Here is a 23,915-nt window from a genome sequence, read left to right as displayed (position 1 = left end):
TGTTATAAGGCCCGCCGATTACGAGCTGATTAAACTATATGTTCGACTGCATGTTTGATGTTGTCGCTTTAATTTTAACACCGTGAGCATCAATCAAATCCTGTTCTGTCTGTGTCAGAATTTTTCCATTAAAATATCATTCAAGAAGTAAGATTTGATTTCAATATACGTAGTGTATTGCGGGTGCCAGAAAATCGAATCTGTGGAGGAAACAAATAGCTGCTTGAAGCGCGATCTTGCACACACACCCCAACCCCTCCCACACAACCACTATGGTTGTGTGGGAGGGGTGGAGGGGGGGTGTGCAAGATCGCACCATTGAAACAAGAAAATCATTATAAACATAGTATCGGTAATGAATATTTTTAATATCCATATTTGGCTATAGGCTTCCTCTCTTCATTTACATACTCTAAACATTAATAATCATGTGATTTTTAATGCTTAAAACATCACCATCTGTCTGTATTAGCTGTGATTAAACACCATTGCTATATATAACGGGATGCAGTACTCTGCAGACAGAATATAAAGCAAATCGGAAAATGTTCCATACATATAAAATGCAATATATTTGGAGATACATATGAAGCTGCTTTTCTAGTGTACCACTTTTAGAGAATAAAGCATATACTTTTTCTAACATTAGCAAAGAAGTTTTTCAACCTGCTATAGCCTCTAGGTTAAGGTGCGGTGATATGTGCAGATGAATCGAAAGTAAAGGGTTGTCCTACTTTCGCAATGTGTTGGTGAGCACGGCAGAATATGAAGAAACCTCAATGTGTTCAACGGGGTTGGGATCATCACACTCCGTCTTCTTCGTTGGCAATACTTTTAAAATTACTAATGTTTGTCAACTTGAATAAATCTACATGGCAGCCATAAAATAATACAGATATATAACTCTATTGCATGCTATTATAACATTATACATTGTGAATCTTTGCTTTTACATGCATAGTTCTCATAACATAAAATACATATTTTACATACCCTCCAGGTCCCTGAGTCAATCCAAGGACACGATCGCAATGGCGTTTCCAGCTTTTGGCAGAATCAAGGTAAATTTGTGAAAGAAACGTGTTATTCATTCGTATCATGTTTTTGTATGTTTGACTGTGTAATGTCTTTTCCTTTAGATTGTAGGGGATTTTGTAATAAAGTGCATTGGATGCAAATGTCTAGCGCTGAATTTATATAAGTAAGTTCCGAAATAGAGGGGGATGAAAGCAGCAACGTTCAGTAATCATGTGCATCATTATATTATTAATCCACATTACATTATCAAAAACAATAAGGTAATAAGATCTAACCCAATTTTAATTGAAAATTAAACTACATTAAATACAAGCTACGTTCAATACAAATACTTCCGGCTATGCCATTTCCCATACCCTGGGCGCATGTGGATCGCTGGACCTTTCTCCTTGGATGGGGTGCTGCTGGGGAACCGTGGCTGGGTAGGGGCTTGGATAGGATCAATTTCTGTTGTTGTCTCCCTGCTCCCTGACCAGCCTGGGGCCCTACCAGTGCCTTGGTCGGGGTTGGGGTCCTGCGGCCTGCATGTGGCTGGGGGTCTGCTCCGGGTGTCCCGCCTGACCCTGATCCACCGCCGATTACCTTTTTAAATCTGTGTGCTAGTTTTTTACTATGTATATTATTGTTCCATCTGTATTTTTATATGTTGTATCTTGTGTATTTTAATGTTGGCCTTGTGCCACCTGGGCACCTTGGGAGAACAATGCCAGTGCATTGAAAGGTCAACCCAGGTTAAATAAGAAATAAATAAATAAATAAATAAATAAATAAATACCCTGATGTGGCATTGCACACGGTTGTTTGATGTGATCATATTTTAATGTTTCTAACAAAACCGTGATAATTTGCAATTCCAGACCTTTACAATACCAACAGCTATCACACTGTTATACACATTATATCATTTAGCTATTTTCAATTTAGAATATCTTTACTTTATCAAATTTTTTATCTTTTCTGCCTTTTTGTTGTAATTTTTATTTTTTGTGTGCAAATTGAGGGCGCTATTTACATATACTTTACATTTAATTTAGCTGAATAATAATATGAGTTATTCCTTTCATTTTATGATAAAAATTAGTTTCCTTGCTATAATGGTACTCATTTTTATGATATTTTAATGCCATTATACAAGTGTCTACCCCTTGTAAAGATGCAAACAAGATTTAAGATAAATAACGCCATCAGTTTTCAACTTTCAAATGAATAGAGTATCGTCAACGCGTTGAGTGCACACCAGCGCTTTGAGCGAACGCTAGCGATTTGAGACGCCTAATGCAATGCGCACTGACGTCACTGCCACATCAGAATGAAAAAGGGTTTGAATCATCAGACTTGACCATTCATATCCTGCAATTCAGAGGTCCGGATTCAACCATCCCAAATTCAACCCACCAATTGCTATTTCAATCTCTTACTCCCGTCACATCTTTACTTGCCCAAGCTTAGAAGCTTGAATTAATGAGGATTCTCATATCGAATATGGGAGCTAGCGCGACTATTTAAGACTGATGTTGGAAATAGACTAACCACAATACAACACATTCGAGTGCACTTGGATAGATACAATGTATCTCTCACTTTGACATACATGTACTATCTAAATGTTTAATTTCATTTCTTTAAACAACTGAACAACCTAGTAAGAGATTACATATTATCGTGTATATTATCGAAATATTAACACAACACGAGTGTGCCTTTTAACTGTGTACATTGTCACTTTATATTAAACAATTTCGTCGAAAGGCACTTATGTATTTCAATGTAAATGCCTGCGGGAATGTCTAGTGCCTGTCTAGCTTATGGGTAATGGAGGGACATAATTTATTTAATTGAAAATACCATACCTTCTCACAGCTTTCCACGTTTAGTAAATCATTTTACTTCTTATAAGAGATCGTTGATTTGAGGTACTGTTTAAGTAAATATGACTGACAAATGCATTATAACATCATACATCATTTCCTTTGATCGCATTCGCAAGACAGAATATAGAAGTTAGCGCGACTATTTGAGGTTCATACTGGAAATACGGTCGTATTCGCGAGACAGCGAGCACAAAATGTGGACTAATTTGGATTATCAAACGAATATGGAAAATAGCACGACTATTTGAGGTTGATACTGAAAATACGGTGGCCACAATCCAAGAACATGCAAGTGCACTTGGATAGATTCCTGTATCATGATGATTCAAGATAGTTCAACAATATCTTGCTCGCTTTGTGAAGGGCATAGCGGATTGCGAACAGGTCTAGTTATATTACTCGTGCTGTGTTAATATTATGATGAAACTGCTTAGTAGCCTCTTGGTTATTCGATTGTTTGATATTGATAAAGGAAATATTTAGATAGTGCATTACAGTGAGAGATAAATTATATCAGAGTCCCACCACAGAGTCTGTGCTAAACCCGAGTGTGCCTTTAACTGTGTGCAGTGCCACTTTAGTTTAAACAAAGTCACCGAAAGGCACTTACGTATTTCAATGTAAATGCCTGCGGGAATGTCTAGTGCCTGTCTAGCTAATGGTTTACAATAGAGCAATAGAGCGACATATTAATTTGTTTAATTGAAAATACGATACTTTCTCACAGCTTTCTACGTAGCTTAGTAAATCAATTTATTTCTAATAAGAGATCGTTTGATTTGAGGTGTATTTTAAGTAAATATGACTGACAACTATGGATTAATTAGAGCAAAGTCAGTAATTTATATTCGCTATGCATTATTAAAATATAACATCATCATCATCATCATTTCCATTGGTCGTATTCACGAGACAGCGAGTAAACAATCAAAGTATCATGTTCCTTGTAAACACACCCATTTGCTTTTAAATATACCACTATTAAATTAGAAGGATAAATTGCCGGTTAGTGGGTCTACTCCAATATTACTCGATCATTTACAACTGGCCCACTTCTGTTCACAAACTCTTAATTCTATCAAGTCATTGGATGGCAGGAGCCATGTTTGTCCAGTTTTGCCATTTAACTAAACAACTGCAGTGTATTTCTTAATAACTGCCAAGAAATAAGTGAAGGATGCCAATAATCGTATTTATATTTCCGTGTGTGTTGAGATTCTTAGGTTGAGGCCAATAATATATAAAAACGAACCCATACAATTCTTTTTGTATGTCAGCTTTATTTTTCTTAATACTGTATTTGAGTGCAAACACCGCTACAATATATAATAATTTTTTATTATAATAATATTTTATATTCAGCTAAAAACAGACATTACTCGTAAATTTAATGTTATGTATTTAAATGTCACAAATTTACCACTGTGTGATAAATCGGAGGGGGGGAGAGAGAGAGCGAGTGATAGGAAGGAGAGATACGCACAGGCTATGCACATTTATTGTTTTTAAAAACATTACTTGACCAACATTTAAGAAAATCAGCCTAATGTGTGAAATTGTGTTCATTAAACATCTTAAATACACCATGGTTAGGATGGTCAAATGGTGAATCATAACGATTTACACACATAGACAAGCACGCATTTCCAACGATTCACCATATAATAGAAAAGTAAATCCTATTATTCTTTATGTTTTGTGGTCAACCGTGCACAATGTGTGTTTTCAATGGGGAGGTGTGCAATGATTTACCTTTACCATGAATAGGCTTTCACACTTTCAGTGTACACAGTTATACCCACTGAAGAGACAACGCAAATCATGTTTAATGAAATATTCCAATTTGAGATTGCATAGGCCTAATAATAAAGGTCATTATCTATAATGCTCATAATGATCGGTGTTTGTTTAACTGAAAAACAACATTTTTGAATTGTTTATATTTTCTTTCTTTTTTCGATCAAAAATAATGACAATCATGAAATAAGCTTGAACTTGCACACCAATCATTGACCATGTTAGTTAAAATATTATTGATTGATGTGTCCTATACATTGCGCATGTGTCTTTTAATGTAAAATTGGACTTGAACTTGAAACATATTGAACAGCAAGTGACATTTGCACTTTTTATTCTTCCTTCTTTTTAATGCATTATTTTCCTTTTACTTAGATTTTTTGTTTTATCTTCCTTTATTTAATTTTGGCATTTTCTTTCCTATTTTGTGTTGGTTTTGTTTCTTTGTTTCTTATATCTTTCATTATTATTTTTTGTGGGGGGTCTTTAATGACTTCTTTTTCGTTTTATTTGCTTGAAATCTTTGAAGTTTACTTTTGTGGGGTCAGGAATTACTGGTTTGGAAGGAGAAGTTTGGCAATGCATTGGACATAATGTGGTAGATGTCGTTGCATTATTTTGCTATCTACTGCAGATAGCATTGATAAATTTGCATCCCACATCCGTGTGATGTTTGATTGACGGTGCCCTTAGTGTTATAGCAAATATAAAAGATGGTCCATGATTGTCCAAAAACATTGTCAACTTTTTAGCTATTCAAATTACTATGTTTTAAACTGTTTGGAGATATGTATCAGGTATTTTACGTCTTATTCGACTTAAATTATTCAAAATTTGATGAAAATATATGTTTAAAGTGACCGATCCCTGAAATATTTGTGGATGTAATGTAATATTATTTATTGCATGTGTTCCCTATTATATATAAACTAACATGTCCAAGTTTCATTTGAATCGCTCTACTGGATCTGAACTTATGATCCCAAATGTGAAAAAGCAAACACTGATTTTAGAATTCCTCAGACATTCTCAGAAAATATTGTTCGAACACTTTAAAGGCCTTATTGGAAATAGTCCCCCTTCTACCCCCGTACAATGTTGGCATACCCAATATGCTCATCTTCACATATCTTCTCCCAACATTGATTGGTGGGGAAAGGGAGGGATATGCTTAAGATGAACATTGAGAGAACTCTATTATAAATCTTAGTTTCCAGTGACTCATATAGCGTACGCACTATACTAAGATGAACATGGGAATTACAGTGGTGTTCGAACACATTTTTTCCGGGATTGTCTACAAAATTGCTTAGCAAAATCATCTGATTTTAGTTTTTGGACAATAACTCTGCAGTTACGCCATCGATTTTAATGCAATTTGGCACACATGTTAGACATATAATGTGCTATCATCCCACAAAATATGGAGGAAATCAATGAATATTTTGATAGCGTTCTGTTAGTATATATTTAACATAGCGTTTTGTACACACAAATACAGGCCTAAATTATTTATGTGCCATGTTTATTGCGCATATGTACATGTGGTATAATTAATTTAGAGAAGGTGTTAATATTTTATATTCAGCTAAAACAGACATTACTCGTAAATTTAATGTTATGTATTTAATGTCACAAATTTACCACTGTGTGATAAATCGGAGGGGGGGAGAGAGAGAGCGAGTGATAGGAAGGAGAGATACGCACAGGCTATGCACATTTATTGTTTTTAAAAACATTACTTGACCAACATTTAAGAAAATCAGCCTAATGTGTGAAATTGTGTTCATTAAACATCTTAAATACACCATGGTTAGGATGGTCAAATGGTGAATCATAACGATTTACACACATAGACAAGCACGCATTTCCAACGATTCACCATATAATAGAAAAGTAAATCCTATTATTCTTTATGTTTTGTGGTCAACCGTGCACAATGTGTGTTTTCAATGGGGAGGTGTGCAATGATTTACCTTTACCATGAATAGGCTTTCACACTTTCAGTGTACACAGTTATACCCACTGAAGAGACAACGCAAATCATGTTTAATGAAATATTCCAATTTGAGATTGCATAGGCCTAATAATAAAGGTCATTATCTATAATGCTCATAATGATCGGTGTTTGTTTAACTGAAAAACAACATTTTTGAATTGTTTATATTTTCTTTCTTTTTTCGATCAAAAATAATGACAATCATGAAATAAGCTTGAACTTGCACACCAATCATTGACCATGTTAGTTAAAATATTATTGATTGATGTGTCCTATACATTGCGCATGTGTCTTTTAATGTAAAATTGGACTTGAACTTGAAACATATTGAACAGCAAGTGACATTTGCACTTTTTATTCTTCCTTCTTTTTAATGCATTATTTTCCTTTTACTTAGATTTTTGTTTTATCTTCCTTTATTTAATTTTGGCATTTTCTTTCCTATTTTGTGTTGGTTTTGTTTCTTTGTTTCTTATATCTTTCATTATTATTTTTTGTGGGGGGGGGGGTCTTTAATGACTTCTTTTTCGTTTTATTTGCTTGAAATCTTTGAAGTTTACTTTTGTGGGGTCAGGAATTACTGGTTTGGAAGGAGAAGTTTGGCAATGCATTGGACATAATGTGGTAGATGTCGTTGCATTATTTTGCTATCTACTGCAGATAGCATTGATAAATTTGCATCCCACATCCGTGTGATGTTTGATTGACGGTGCCCTTAGTGTTATAGCAAATATAAAAGATGGTCCATGATTGTCCAAAAACATTGTCAACTTTTTAGCTATTCAAATTACTATGTTTTAAACTGTTTGGAGATATGTATCAGGTATTTTACGTCTTATTCGACTTAAATTATTCAAAATTTGATGAAAATATATGTTTAAAGTGACCGATCCCTGAAATATTTGTGGATGTAATGTAATATTATTTATTGCATGTGTTCCCTATTATATATAAACTAACATGTCCAAGTTTCATTTGAATCGCTCTACTGGATCTGAAGTTATGATCCCAAATGTGAAAAAGCAAACACTGATTTTAGAATTCCTCAGACAATCTCAGAAAATATTGTTCGAACACTTTAAAGGCCTTATTGGAAATAGTCCCCTTCTACCCCGTACAATGTTGGCATACCCAATATGCTCATCTTCACATATCTTCTCCCAACATTGATTGGTGGGGAAAGGGAGGGATATGCTTAAGATGAACATTGAGAGAACTCTATTATAAATCTTAGTTTCCAGTGACTCATATAGCGTACGCACTATACTAAGATGAACATGGGAATTACAGTGGGTGTTCGAACACATTTTTTCCGGGATTGTCTACAAAATTGCTTAGCAAAATCATCTGATTTTAGTTTTTGGACAATAACTCTGCAGTTACGCCATCGATTTTAATGCAATTTGGCACACATGTTAGACATATAATGTGCTATCATCCCACAAAATATGGAGGAAATCAATGAATATTTTGATAGCGTTCTGTTAGTATATATTTAACATAGCGTTTTGTACACACAAATACAGGCCTAAATTATTTATGTGCCATGTTTATTGCGCATATGTACATGTGGTATAATTAATTTAGAGAAGGTGTTAATATTTTATATTCAGCTAAAAACAGACATTACTCGTAAATTTAATGTTATGTATTTAAATGTCACAAATTTACCACTGTGTGATAAATCGGAGGGGGGGAGAGAGAGAGAGCGAGTGATAGGAAGAGAGAGATACGCACAGGCTATGCACATTTATTGTTTTTAAAAACATTACTTGACCAACATTTAAGAAAATCAGCCTAATGTGTGAAATTGTGTTCATTAAACATCTTAAATACACCATGGTTAGGATGGTCAAATGGTGAATCATAACGATTTACACACATAGACAAGCACGCATTTCCAACGATTCACCATATAATAGAAAAGTAAATCCTATTATTCTTTATGTTTTGTGGTCAACCGTGCACAATGTGTGTTTTCAATGGGGAGGTGTGCAATGATTTACCTTTACCATGAATAGGCTTTCACACTTTCAGTGTACACAGTTATACCCACTGAAGAGACAACGCAAATCATGTTTAATGAAATATTCCAATTTGAGATTGCATAGGCCTAATAATAAAGGTCATTATCTATAATGCTCATAATGATCGGTGTTTGTTTAACTGAAAAACAACATTTTTTTTTGTTTATATTTTCTTTCTTTTTTCGATCAAAAATAATGACAATCATGAAATAAGCTTGAACTTGCACACCAATCATTGACCATGTTAGTTAAAATATTATTGATTGATGTGTCCTATACATTGCGCATGTGTCTTTTAATGTAAAATTGGACTTGAACTTGAAACATATTGAACAGCAAGTGACATTTGCACTTTTTATTCTTCCTTCTTTTTAATGCATTATTTTCCTTTTACTTAGATTTTTTGTTTTATCTTCCTTTATTTAATTTTGGCATTTTCTTTCCTATTTTGTGTTGGTTTTGTTTCTTTGTTTCTTATATCTTTCATTATTATTTTTTGTGGGGGGTCTTTAATGACTTCTTTTTCGTTTTATTTGCTTGAAATCTTTGAAGTTTACTTTTGTGGGGTCAGGAATTACTGGTTTGGAAGGAGAAGTTTGGCAATGCATTGGACATAATGTGGTAGATGTCGTTGCATTATTTTGCTATCTACTGCAGATAGCATTGATAAATTTGCATCCCACATCCGTGTGATGTTTGATTGACGGTGCCCTTAGTGTTATAGCAAATATAAAAGATGGTCCATGATTGTCCAAAAACATTGTCAACTTTTTAGCTATTCAAATTACTATGTTTTAAACTGTTTGGAGATATGTATCAGGTATTTTACGTCTTATTCGACTTAAATTATTCAAAATTTGATGAAAATATATGTTTAAAGTGACCGATCCCTGAAATATTTGTGGATGTAATGTAATATTATTTATTGCATGTGTTCCTTATTATATATAAACTAACATGTCCAAGTTTCATTTGAATCGCTCTACTGGATCTGAAGTTATGATCCCAAATGTGAAAAAGCAAACACTGATTTTAGAATTCCTCAGACAATCTCAGAAAATATTGTTCGAACACTTTAAAGGCCTTATTGGAAATAGTCCCCCTTCTACCCCCGTACAATGTTGGCATACCCAATATGCTCATCTTCACATATCTTCTCCCAACATTGATTGGTGGGGAAAGGGGAGGGATATGCTTAAGATGAACATTGAGAGAACTCTATTATAAATCTTAGTTTCCAGTGACTCATATAGCGTACGCACTATACTAAGATGAACATGGGAATTACAGTGGGTGTTCGAACACATTTTTTCCGGGATTGTCTACAAAATTGCTTAGCAAAATCATCTGATTTTAGTTTTTGGACAATAACTCTGCAGTTACGCCATCGATTTTAATGCAATTTGGCACACATGTTAGACATATAATGTGCTATCATCCCACAAAATATGGAGGAAATCAATGAATATTTTGATAGCGTTCTGTTAGTATATATTTAACATAGCGTTTTGTACACACAAATACAGGCCTAAATTATTTATGTGCCATGTTTATTGCGCATATGTACATGTGGTATAATTAATTTAGAGAAGGTGTTAATATTTTATATTCAGCTAAAACAGACATTACTCGTAAATTTAATGTTATGTATTTAAATGTCACAAATTTACCACTGTGTGATAAATCGGAGGGGGGGAGAGAGAGAGCGAGTGATAGGAAGGGAGAGATACGCACAGGCTATGCACATTTATTGTTTTTAAAAACATTACTTGACCAACATTTAAGAAAATCAGCCTAATGTGTGAAATTGTGTTCATTAAACATCTTAAATACACCATGGTTAGGATGGTCAAATGGTGAATCATAACGATTTACACACATAGACAAGCACGCATTTCCAACGATTCACCATATAATAGAAAAGTAAATCCTATTATTCTTTATGTTTTGTGGTCAACCGTGCACAATGTGTGTTTTCAATGGGGAGGTGTGCAATGATTTACCTTTACCATGAATAGGCTTTCACACTTTCAGTGTACACAGTTATACCCACTGAAGAGACAACGCAAATCATGTTTAATGAAATATTCCAATTTGAGATTGCATAGGCCTAATAATAAAGGTCATTATCTATAATGCTCATAATGATCGGTGTTTGTTTAACTGAAAAACAACATTTTTGAATTGTTTATATTTTCTTTCTTTTTCGATCAAAATAATGACAATCATGAAATAAGCTTGAACTTGCACACCAATCATTGACCATGTTAGTTAAAATATTATTGATTGATGTGTCCTATACATTGCGCATGTGTCTTTTAATGTAAAATTGGACTTGAACTTGAAACATATTGAACAGCAAGTGACATTTGCACTTTTTATTCTTCCTTCTTTTAATGCATTATTTTCCTTTTACTTAGATTTTTTGTTTTATCTTCCTTTATTTAATTTTGGCATTTTCTTTCCTATTTTGTGTTGGTTTTGTTTCTTTGTTTCTTATATCTTTCATTATTATTTTTTGTGGGGGGTCTTTAATGACTTCTTTTTCGTTTTATTTGCTTGAAATCTTTGAAGTTTACTTTTGTGGGGTCAGGAATTACTGGTTTGGAAGGAGAAGTTTGGCAATGCATTGGACATAATGTGGTAGATGTCGTTGCATTATTTTGCTATCTACTGCAGATAGCATTGACAAAGTTGCATCCCACATCCGTGTGATGTTTGATTGACGGTGCCCTTAGTGTTATAGCAAATATAAAAGATGGTCCATGATTGTCCAAAAACATTGTCAACATTTTAGCTATTCAAATTACTATGTTTTAAACTGTTTGGAGATATGTATCAGGTATTTTACGTCTTATTCGACTTAAATTATTCAAAATTTGATGAAAATATATGTTTAAAGTGACCGATCCCTGAAATATTTGTGGATGTAATGTAATATTATTTATTGCATGTGTTCCCTATTATATATAAACTAACATGTCCAAGTTTCATTTGAATCGCTCTACTGGATCTGAAGTTATGATCCCAAATGTGAAAAAGCAAACACTGATTTTAGAATTCCTCAGACAATCTCAGAAAATATTGTTCGAACACTTTAAAGGCCTTATTGGAAATAGTCCCCTTCTACCCCCCCTGTACAATGTTGGAGCATACCCAATATGCTCATCTTCACATATCTTCTCCCAACATTGATTGGTGGGGAAAGGGAGGGATATGCTTAAGATGAACATTGAGAGAACTCTATTATAAATCTTAGTTTCCAGTGACTCATATAGCGTACGCACTATACTAAGATGAACATGGGAATTACAGTGGGTGTTCGAACACATTTTTCCGGGATTGTCTACAAAATTGCTTAGCAAAATCATCTGATTTTAGTTTTTGGACAATAACTCTGCAGTTACGCCATCGATTTTAATGCAATTTGGCACACATGTTAGACATATAATGTGCTATCATCCCACAAAATATGGAGGAAATCAATGAATATTTTGATAGCGTTCTGTTAGTATATATTTAACATAGCGTTTTGTACACACAAATACAGGCCTAAATTATTTATGTGCCATGTTTATTGCGCATATGTACATGTGGTATAATTAATTTAGAGAAGGTGTTAATATTTTATATTCAGCTAAAAACAGACATTACTCGTAAATTTAATGTTATGTATTTAAATGTCACAAATTTACCACTGTGTGATAAATCGGAGGGGGGGGCGAGAGAGAGAGCGAGTGATAGGAAGGAGAGATACGCACAGGCTATGCACATTTATTGTTTTTAAAAACATTACTTGACCAACATTTAAGAAAATCAGCCTAATGTGTGAAATTGTGTTCATTAAACATCTTAAATACACCATGGTTAGGATGGTCAAATGGTGAATCATAACGATTTACACACATAGACAAGCACGCATTTCCAACGATTCACCATATAATAGAAAAGTAAATCCTATTATTCTTTATGTTTTGTGGTCAACCGTGCACAATGTGTGTTTTCAATGGGGAGGTGTGCAATGATTTACCTTTACCATGAATAGGCTTTCACACTTTCAGTGTACACAGTTATACCCACTGAAGAGACAACGCAAATCATGTTTAATGAAATATTCCAATTTGAGATTGCATAGGCCTAATAATAAAGGTCATTATCTATAATGCTCATAATGATCGGTGTTTGTTTAACTGAAAAACAACATTTTTGAATTGTTTATATTTTCTTTCTTTTTCGATCAAAATAATGACAATCATGAAATAAGCTTGAACTTGCACACCAATCATTGACCATGTTAGTTAAAATATTATTGATTGATGTGTCCTATACATTGCGCATGTGTCTTTTAATGTAAAATTGGACTTGAACTTGAAACATATTGAACAGCAAGTGACATTTGCACTTTTTATTCTTCCTTCTTTTTAATGCATTATTTTCCTTTTACTTAGATTTTTGTTTTATCTTCCTTTATTTAATTTTGGCATTTTCTTTCCTATTTTGTGTTGGTTTTGTTTCTTTGTTTCTTATATCTTTCATTATTATTTTTTTTGGGGGGTCTTTAATGACTTCTTTTTCGTTTTATTTGCTTGAAATCTTTGAAGTTTACTTTTGTGGGGTCAGGAATTACTGGTTTGGAAGGAGAAGTTTGGCAATGCATTGGACATAATGTGGTAGATGTCGTTGCATTATTTTGCTATCTACTGCAGATAGCATTGATAAATTTGCATCCCACATCCGTGTGATGTTTGATTGACGGTGCCCTTAGTGTTATAGCAAATATAAAAGATGGTCCATGATTGTCCAAAAACATTGTCAACTTTTTAGCTATTCAAATTACTATGTTTTAAACTGTTTGGAGATATGTATCAGGTATTTTACGTCTTATTCGACTTAAATTATTCAAAATTTGATGAAAATATATGTTTAAAGTGACCGATCCCTGAAATATTTGTGGATGTAATGTAATATTATTTATTGCATGTGTTCCCTATTATATATAAACTAACATGTCCAAGTTTCATTTGAATCGCTCTACTGGATCTGAAGTTATGATTCCCAAATGTGAAAAAGCAAACACTGATTTTAGAATTCCTCAGACAATCTCAGAAAATATTGTTCGAACACTTTAAAGGCCTTATTGGAAATAGTCCCCTTCTACCCCCGTACAATGTTGGCATACCCAATATGCTCATCTTCACATATCTTCTCCCAACATTGATTGGTGGGGCAAGGGGAGGGGCTATGCTTAAGATGAACATTGATAGAACTCTATTATAAATCTTAGTTTCCAGTGACTCATATAGCGTACGCACTATACTAAGATGAACATGGGAATTACAGTGGGTGTTCGAACACATTTTTCCGGGATTGTCTACAAAATTGCTTAGCAAAATCATCTGATTTTAGTTTTTGGACAATAACTCTGCAGTTACGCCATCGATTTTAATGCAATTTGGCACACATGTTAGACATATAATGTGCTATCATCCCACAAAATATGGAGGAAATCAATGAATATTTTGATAGCGTTCTGTTAGTATATATTTAACATAGCGTTTTGTACACACAAATACAGGCCTAAATTATTTATGTGCCATGTTTATTGCGCATATGTACATGTGGTATAATTAATTTAGAGAAGGTGTTAATATTTTATATTCAGCTAAAAACAGACATTACTCGTAAATTTAATGTTATGTATTTAAAATGTCACAAATTTACCACTGTGTGATAAATCGGAGGGGGGCGAGAGAGAGCGAGTGATAGGAAGGAGAGATACGCACAGGCTATGCACATTTATTGTTTTTAAAAACATTACTTGACCAACATTTAAGAAAATCAGCCTAATGTGTGAAATTGTGTTCATTAAACATCTTAAATACACCATGGTTAGGATGGTCAAATGGTGAATCATAACGATTTACACACATAGACAAGCACGCATTTCCAACGATTCACCATATAATAGAAAAGTAAATCCTATTATTCTTTATGTTTTGTGGTCAACCGTGCACAATGTGTGTTTTCAATGGGGAGGTGTGCAATGATTTACCTTTACCATGAATAGGCTTTCACACTTTCAGTGTACACAGTTATACCCACTGAAGAGACAACGCAAATCATGTTTAATGAAATATTCCAATTTGAGATTGCATAGGCCTAATAATAAAGGTCATTATCTATAATGCTCATAATGATCGGTGTTTGTTTAACTGAAAAACAACATTTTTGAATTGTTTATATTTTCTTTCTTTTTCGATCAAAATAATGACAATCATGAAATAAGCTTGAACTTGCACACCAATCATTGACCATGTTAGTTAAAATATTATTGATTGATGTGTCCTATACATTGCGCATGTGTCTTTTAATGTAAAATTGGACTTGAACTTGAAACATATTGAACAGCAAGTGACATTTGCACTTTTTATTCTTCCTTCTTTTTAATGCATTATTTTCCTTTTACTTAGATTTTTTGTTTTATCTTCCTTTATTTAATTTTGGCATTTTCTTTCCTATTTTGTGTTGGTTTTGTTTCTTTGTTTCTTATATCTTTCATTATTATTTTTTTTGGGGGGGGGGTCTTTAATGACTTCTTTTTCGTTTTATTTGCTTGAAATCTTTGAAGTTTACTTTTGTGGGGTCAGGAATTACTGGTTTGAAGGAGAAGTTTGGCAATGCATTGGACATAATGTGGTAGATGTCGTTGCATTATTTTGCTATCTACTGCAGATAGCATTGACACATCTGCATCCCACATCCGTGTGATGTTTGATTGACGGTGCCCTTAGTGTTATAGCAAATATAAAAGATGGTCCATGATTGTCCAAAAACATTGTCAACTTTTTAGCTATTCAAATTACTATGTTTTAAACTGTTTGGAGATATGTATCAGGTATTTTACGTCTTATTCGACTTAAATTATTCAAAATTTGATGAAAATATATGTTTAAAGTGACCGATCCCTGAAATATTTGTGGATGTAATGTAATATTATTTATTGCATGTGTTCCTATTATATATAAACTAACATGTCCAAGTTTCATTTGAATCGCTCTACTGGATCTGAAGTTATGATCCCAAATGTGAAAAAAGCAAACACTGATTTTAGAATTCCTCAGACAATCTCAGAAAATATTGTTCGAACACTTTAAAGGCCTTATTGGAAATAGTCCCCTTCTACCCCCGTACAATGTTGGCATACCCAATATGCTCATCTTCACATATCTTCTCCCAACATTGATTGGTGGGGAAAGGGGAGGGGCTATGCTTAAGATGAACATTGAGAGAACTCTATTATAAATCTTAGTTTCCAGTGACTCATATAGCGTACGCACTATACTAAGATGAACATGGGAATTACAGTGGGTGTTCGAACACATTTTTTCCGGGATTGTCTACAAAATTGCTTAGCAAAATCATCTGATTTTAGTTTTTGGACAATAACTCTGCAGTTACGCCATCGATTTTAATGCAATTTGGCACACATGTTAGACATATAATGTGCTATCATCCCACAAAATATGGAGGAAATCAATGAATATTTTGATAGCGTTCTGTTAGTATATATTTAACATAGCGTTTTGTACACACAAATACAGGCCTAAATTATTTATGTGCCATGTTTATTGCGCATATGTACATGTGGTATAATTAATTTAGAGAAGGTGTTAATATTTTATATTCAGCTAAAAACAGACATTACTCGTAAATTTAATGTTATGTATTTAAATGTCACAAATTTACCACTGTGTGATAAATCGGAGGGGGGGGGGGGGCGAGAGAGAGAGCGAGTGATAGGAAGGGAGAGATACGCACAGGCTATGCACATTTATTGTTTTTAAAAACATTACTTGACCAACATTTAAGAAAATCAGCCTAATGTGTGAAATTGTGTTCATTAAACATCTTAAATACACCATGGTTAGGATGGTCAAATGGTGAATCATAACGATTTACACATAGACAAGCACGCATTTCCAACGATTCACCATATAATAGAAAAGTAAATCCTATTATTCTTTATGTTTTGTGGTCAACCGTGCACAATGTGTGTTTTCAATGGGGAGGTGTGCAATGATTTACCTTTACCATGAATAGGCTTTCACACTTTCAGTGTACACAGTTATACCCACTGAAGAGACAACGCAAATCATGTTTAATGAAATATTCCAATTTGAGATTGCATAGGCCTAATAATAAAGGTCATTATCTATAATGCTCATAATGATCGGTGTTTGTTTAACTGAAAAACAACATTTTTGAATTGTTTATATTTTCTTTCTTTTTTCGATCAAAAATAATGACAATCATGAAATAAGCTTGAACTTGCACACCAATCATTGACCATGTTAGTTAAAATATTATTGATTGATGTGTCCTATACATTGCGCATGTGTCTTTTAATGTAAAATTGGACTTGAACTTGAAACATATTGAACAGCAAGTGACATTTGCACTTTTATTCTTCCTTCTTTTTAATGCATTATTTTCCTTTTACTTAGATTTTTTGTTTTATCTTCCTTTATTTAATTTTGGCATTTTCTTTCCTATTTTGTGTTGGTTTTGTTTCTTTGTTTCTTATATCTTTCATTATTATTTTTTGTGGGGGGTCTTTAATGACTTCTTTTTCGTTTTATTTGCTTGAAATCTTTGAAGTTTACTTTTGTGGGGTCAGGAATTACTGGTTTGGAAGGAGAAGTTTGGCAATGCATTGGACATAATGTGGTAGATGTCGTTGCATTATTTTGCTATCTACTGCAGATAGCATTGACAAATTTGCATCCCACATCCGTGTGATGTTTGATTGACGGTGCCCTTAGTGTTATAGCAAATATAAAAGATGGTCCATGATTGTCCAAAAACATTGTCAACTTTTTAGCTATTCAAATTACTATGTTTTAAACTGTTTGGAGATATGTATCAGGTATTTTACGTCTTATTCGACTTAAATTATTCAAAATTTGATGAAAATATATGTTTAAAGTGACCGATCCCTGAAATATTTGTGGATGTAATGTAATATTATTTATTGCATGTGTTCCCTATTATATATAAACTAACATGTCCAAGTTTCATTTGAATCGCTCTACTGGATCTGAAGTTATGATCCCAAATGTGAAAAAGCAAACACTGATTTTAGAATTCCTCAGACAATCTCAGAAAATATTGTTCGAACACTTTAAAGGCCTTATTGGAAATAGTCCCCTTCTACCCCCGTACAATGTTGGCATACCCAATGTGCTCATCTTCACATATCTTCTCCCAACATTGATTGGTGGGGAAAGGGGAGGGATATGCTTAAGATGAACATTGAGAGAACTCTATTATAAATCTTAGTTTCCAGTGACTCATATAGCGTACGCACTATACTAAGATGAACATGGGAATTACAGTGGGTGTTCGAACACATTTTTCCGGGATTGTCTACAAAATTGCTTAGCAAAATCATCTGATTTTAGTTTTTGGACAATAACTCTGCAGTTACGCCATCGATTTTAATGCAATTTGGCACACATGTTAGACATATAATGTGCTATCATCCCACAAAATATGGAGGAAATCAATGAATATTTTGATAGCGTTCTGTTAGTATATATTTAACATAGCGTTTTGTACACACAAATACAGGCCTAAATTATTTATGTGCCATGTTTATTGCGCATATGTACATGTGGTATAATTAATTTAGAGAAGGTGTTAATATTTTATATTCAGCTAAAACAGACATTACTCGTAAATTTAATGTTATGTATTTAATGTCACAAATTTACCACTGTGTGATAAATCGGAGGGGGGGGCGAGAGAGAGAGCGAGTGATAGGAAGGGAGAGATACGCACAGGCTATGCACATTTATTGTTTTTAAAAACATTACTTGACCAACATTTAAGAAAATCAGCCTAATGTGTGAAATTGTGTTCATTAAACATCTTAAATACACCATGGTTAGGATGGTCAAATGGTGAATCATAACGATTTACACACATAGACAAGCACGCATTTCCAACGATTCACCATATAATAGAAAAGTAAATCCTATTATTCTTTATGTTTTGTGGTCAACCGTGCACAATGTGTGTTTTCAATGGGGAGGTGTGCAATGATTTACCTTTACCATGAATAGGCTTTCACACTTTCAGTGTACACAGTTATACCCACTGAAGAGACAACGCAAATCATGTTTAATGAAATATTCCAATTTGAGATTGCATAGGCCTAATAATAAAGGTCATTATCTATAATGCTCATAATGATCGGTGTTTGTTTAACTGAAAAACAACATTTTTGAATTGTTTATATTTTCTTTCTTTTTTTTTTTTTTTATAATGACAATCATGAAATAAGCTTGAACTTGCACACCAATCATTGACCATGTTAGTTAAAATATTATTGATTGATGTGTCCTATACATTGCGCATGTGTCTTTTAATGTAAAATTGGACTTGAACTTGAAACATATTGAACAGCAAGTGACATTTGCACTTTTTATTCTTCCTTCTTTTTAATGCATTATTTTCCTTTTACTTAGATTTTTTGTTTTATCTTCCTTTATTTAATTTTGGCATTTTCTTTCCTATTTTGTGTTGGTTTTGTTTCTTTGTTTCTTATATCTTTCATTATTATTTTTTGTGGGGGGGGTCTTTAATGACTTCTTTTTCGTTTTATTTGCTTGAAATCTTTGAAGTTTACTTTTGTGGGGTCAGGAATTACTGGTTTGGAAGGAGAAGTTTGGCAATGCATTGGACATAATGTGGTAGATGTCGTTGCATTATTTTGCTATCTACTGCAGATAGCATTGATAAATTTGCATCCCACATCCGTGTGATGTTTGATTGACGGTGCCCTTAGTGTTATAGCAAATATAAAAGATGGTCCATGATTGTCCAAAAACATTGTCAACTTTTTAGCTATTCAAATTACTATGTTTTAAACTGTTTGGAGATATGTATCAGGTATTTTACGTCTTATTCGACTTAAATTATTCAAAATTTGATGAAAATATATGTTTAAAGTGACCGATCCCTGAAATATTTGTGGATGTAATGTAATATTATTTATTGCATGTGTTCCCTATTATATATAAACTAACATGTCCAAGTTTCATTTGAATCGCTCTACTGGATCTGAAGTTATGATCCCAAATGTGAAAAAGCAAACACTGATTTTAGAATTCCTCAGACAATCTCAGAAAATATTGTTCGAACACTTTAAAGGCCTTATTGGAAATAGTCCCCTTCTACCCCCGTACAATGTTGGCATACCCAATATGCTCATCTTCACATATCTTCTCCCAACATTGATTGGTGGGGAAAGGGAGGGATATGCTTAAGATGAACATTGAGAGAACTCTATTATAAATCTTAGTTTCCAGTGACTCATATAGCGTACGCACTATACTAAGATGAACATGGGAATTACAGTGGGTGTTCGAACACATTATTTCAAGAATTGAATACAAAATTGCTTAGCAAAATCATCTGATTTTAGTTTTTGGACAATAACTCTGCAGTTACGCCATCGATTTTAATGCAATTTGGCACACATGTTAGACATATAATGTGCTATCATCCCACAAAATATGGAGGAAATCAATGAATATTTTGATAGCGTTCTGTTAGTATATATTTAACATAGCGTTTTGTACACACAAATACAGGCCTAAATTATTTATGTGCCATGTTTATTGCGCATATGTACATGTGGTATAATTAATTTAGAGAAGGTGTTAATATTTTATATTCAGCTAAAAACAGACATTACTCGTAAATTTAATGTTATGTATGTAACAGTCACAAATTTACCACTGTGTGATAAATCGGAGGGGGGGGGCGAGAGAGAGAGCGAGTGATAGGAAGGAAGAGATACGCACAGGCTATGCACATTTATTGTTTTAAAAACATTACTTGACCAACATTTAAGAAAATCAGCCTAATGTGTGAAATTGTGTTCATTAAACATCTTAAATACACCATGGTTAGGATGGTCAAATGGTGAATCATAACGATTTACACACATAGACAAGCACGCATTTCCAACGATTCACCATATAATAGAAAAGTAAATCCTATTATTCTTTATGTTTTGTGGTCAACCGTGCACAATGTGTGTTTTCAATGGGGAGGTGTGCAATGATTTACCTTTACCATGAATAGGCTTTCACACTTTCAGTGTACACAGTTATACCCACTGAAGAGACAACGCAAATCATGTTTAATGAAATATTCCAATTTGAGATTGCATAGGCCTAATAATAAAGGTCATTATCTATAATGCTCATAATGATCGGTGTTTGTTTAACTGAAAAACAACATTTTTGAATTGTTTATATTTTCTTTCTTTTTTCGATCAAAAATAATGACAATCATGAAATAAGCTTGAACTTGCACACCAATCATTGACCATGTTAGTTAAAATATTATTGATTGATGTGTCCTATACATTGCGCATGTGTCTTTTAATGTAAAATTGGACTTGAACTTGAAACATATTGAACAGCAAGTGACATTTGCACTTTTTATTCTTCCTTCTTTTTAATGCATTATTTTCCTTTTACTTAGATTTTTTGTTTTATCTTCCTTTATTTAATTTTGGCATTTTCTTTCCTATTTTGTGTTGGTTTTGTTTCTTTGTTTCTTATATCTTTCATTATTATTTTTTGTGGGGGGTCTTTAATGACTTCTTTTTCGTTTTATTTGCTTGAAATCTTTGAAGTTTACTTTTGTGGGGTCAGGAATTACTGGTTTGGAAGGAGAAGTTTGGCAATGCATTGGACATAATGTGGTAGATGTCGTTGCATTATTTTGCTATCTACTGCAGATAGCATTGATAAATTTGCATCCCACATCCGTGTGATGTTTGATTGACGGTGCCCTTAGTGTTATAGCAAATATAAAAGATGGTCCATGATTGTCCAAAAACATTGTCAACTTTTTAGCTATTCAAATTACTATGTTTTAAACTGTTTGGAGATATGTATCAGGTATTTTACGTCTTATTCGACTTAAATTATTCAAAATTTGATGAAAATATATGTTTAAAGTGACCGATCCCTGAAATATTTGTGGATGTAATGTAATATTATTTATTGCATGTGTTCCCTATTATATATAAACTAACATGTCCAAGTTTCATTTGAATCGCTCTACTGGATCTGAAGTTATGATCCCAAATGTGAAAAAGCAAACACTGATTTTAGAATTCCTCAGACATGTCTACAAAATTGCTTAGCAAAATCATCTGATTTTAGTTTTTGGACAATAACTCTGCAGTTACGCCATCGATTTTAATGCAATTTGGCACACATGTTAGACATATAATGTGCTATCATCCCACAAAATATGGAGGAAATCAATGAATATTTTGATAGCGTTCTGTTAGTATATATTTAACATAGCGTTTTGTACACACAAATACAGGCCTAAATTATTTATGTGCCATGTTTATTGCGCATATGTACATGTGGTATAATTAATTTAGAGAAGGTGTTAATATTTTATATTCAGCTAAAACAGACATTACTCGTAAATTTAATGTTATGTATTTAATGTCACAAATTTACCACTGTGTGATAAATCGGAGGGGGGGCGAGAGAGAGCGAGTGATAGGAAGGAGAGATACGCACAGGCTATGCACATTTATTGTTTTTAAAAACATTACTTGACCAACATTTAAAAAAATCAGCCTAATGTGTGAAATTGTGTTCATTAAACATCTTAAATACACCATGGTTAGGATTGTCAAATGGTGAATCATAACGATTTACACACATAGACAAGCACGCATTTCCAACGATTCACCATATAATAGAAAAGTAAATCCTATTATTCTTTATGTTTTGTGGTCAACCGTGCACAATGTGTGTTTTCAATGGGGAGGTGTGCAATGATTTACCTTTACCATGAATAGGCTTTCACACTTTCAGTGTACACAGTTATACCCACTGAAGAGACAACGCAAATCATGTTTAATGAAATATTCCAATTTGAGATTGCATAGGCCTAATAATAAAGGTCATTATCTATAATGCTCATAATGATCGGTGTTTGTTTAACTGAAAAACAACATTTTTGAATTGTTTATATTTTCTTTCTTTTTTTGATCAAAAATAATGACAATCATGAAATAAGCTTGAACTTGCACACCAATCATTGACCATGTTAGTTAAAATATTATTGATTGATGTGTCCTATACATTGCGCATGTGTCTTTTAATGTAAAATTGGACTTGAACTTGAAACATATTGAACAGCAAGTGACATTTGCACTTTTTATTCTTCCTTCTTTTTAATGCATTATTTTCCTTTTACTTAGATTTTTTGTTTTATCTTCCTTTATTTAATTTTGGCATTTTCTTTCCTATTTTGTGTTGGTTTTGTTTCTTTGTTTCTTATATCTTTCATTATTATTTTTTGTGGGGGGGGGGGGTCTTTAATGACTTCTTTTTTCGTTTTATTTGCTTGAAATCTTTGAAGTTTACTTTTGTGGGGTCAGGAATTACTGGTTTGGAAGGAGAAGTTTGGCAATGCATTGGACATAATGTGGTAGATGTCGTTGCATTATTTTGCTATCTACTGCAGATAGCATTGATAAATTTGCATCCCACATCCGTGTGATGTTTGATTGACGGTGCCCTTAGTGTTATAGCAAATATAAAAGATGGTCCATGATTGTCCAAAAACATTGTCAACTTTTTAGCTATTCAAATTACTATGTTTTAAACTGTTTGGAGATATGTATCAGGTATTTTACGTCTTATTCGACTTAAATTATTCAAAATTTGATGAAAATATATGTTTAAAGTGACCGATCCCTGAAATATTTGTGGATGTAATGTAATATTATTTATTGCATGTGTTCCCTATTATATATAAACTAACATGTCCAAGTTTCATTTGAATCGCTCTACTGGATCTGAAGTTATGATCCCAAATGTGAAAAAGCAAACACTGATTTTAGAATTCCTCAGACATGTCTACAAAATTGCTTAGCAAAATCATCTGATTTTAGTTTTTGGACAATAACTCTGCAGTTACGCCATCGATTTTAATGCAATTTGGCACACATGTTAGACATATAATGTGCTATCATCCCACAAAATATGGAGGAAATCAATGAATATTTTGATAGCGTTCTGTTAGTATATATTTAACATAGCGTTTTGTACACACAAATACAGGCCTAAA

The 23,915-nt window shown here is 33.3% G+C and overlaps 1 protein-coding gene across 1 annotated transcript in view; it reads left to right on the top strand.

Moving 5' to 3' along the window:
* The window catches only part of LOC140160016 (gamma-aminobutyric acid type B receptor subunit 2-like), a 176,161-nt gene that overhangs the window by 112,780 nt on the left and 39,466 nt on the right, over nt 1–23,915 (top strand). The window contains 1 exon segment of the mRNA XM_072183284.1: nt 1,001–1,061. Within this exon segment, the coding sequence (XP_072039385.1) occupies nt 1,001–1,061 (61 nt within the window).

Source organism: Amphiura filiformis, chromosome 9, assembly GCF_039555335.1.
Source record: "Amphiura filiformis chromosome 9, Afil_fr2py, whole genome shotgun sequence".
NCBI lineage: Eukaryota > Metazoa > Echinodermata > Ophiuroidea > Amphilepidida > Amphiuridae > Amphiura > Amphiura filiformis.
This window is presented reverse-complemented; position numbering and strand designations above follow the sequence as displayed.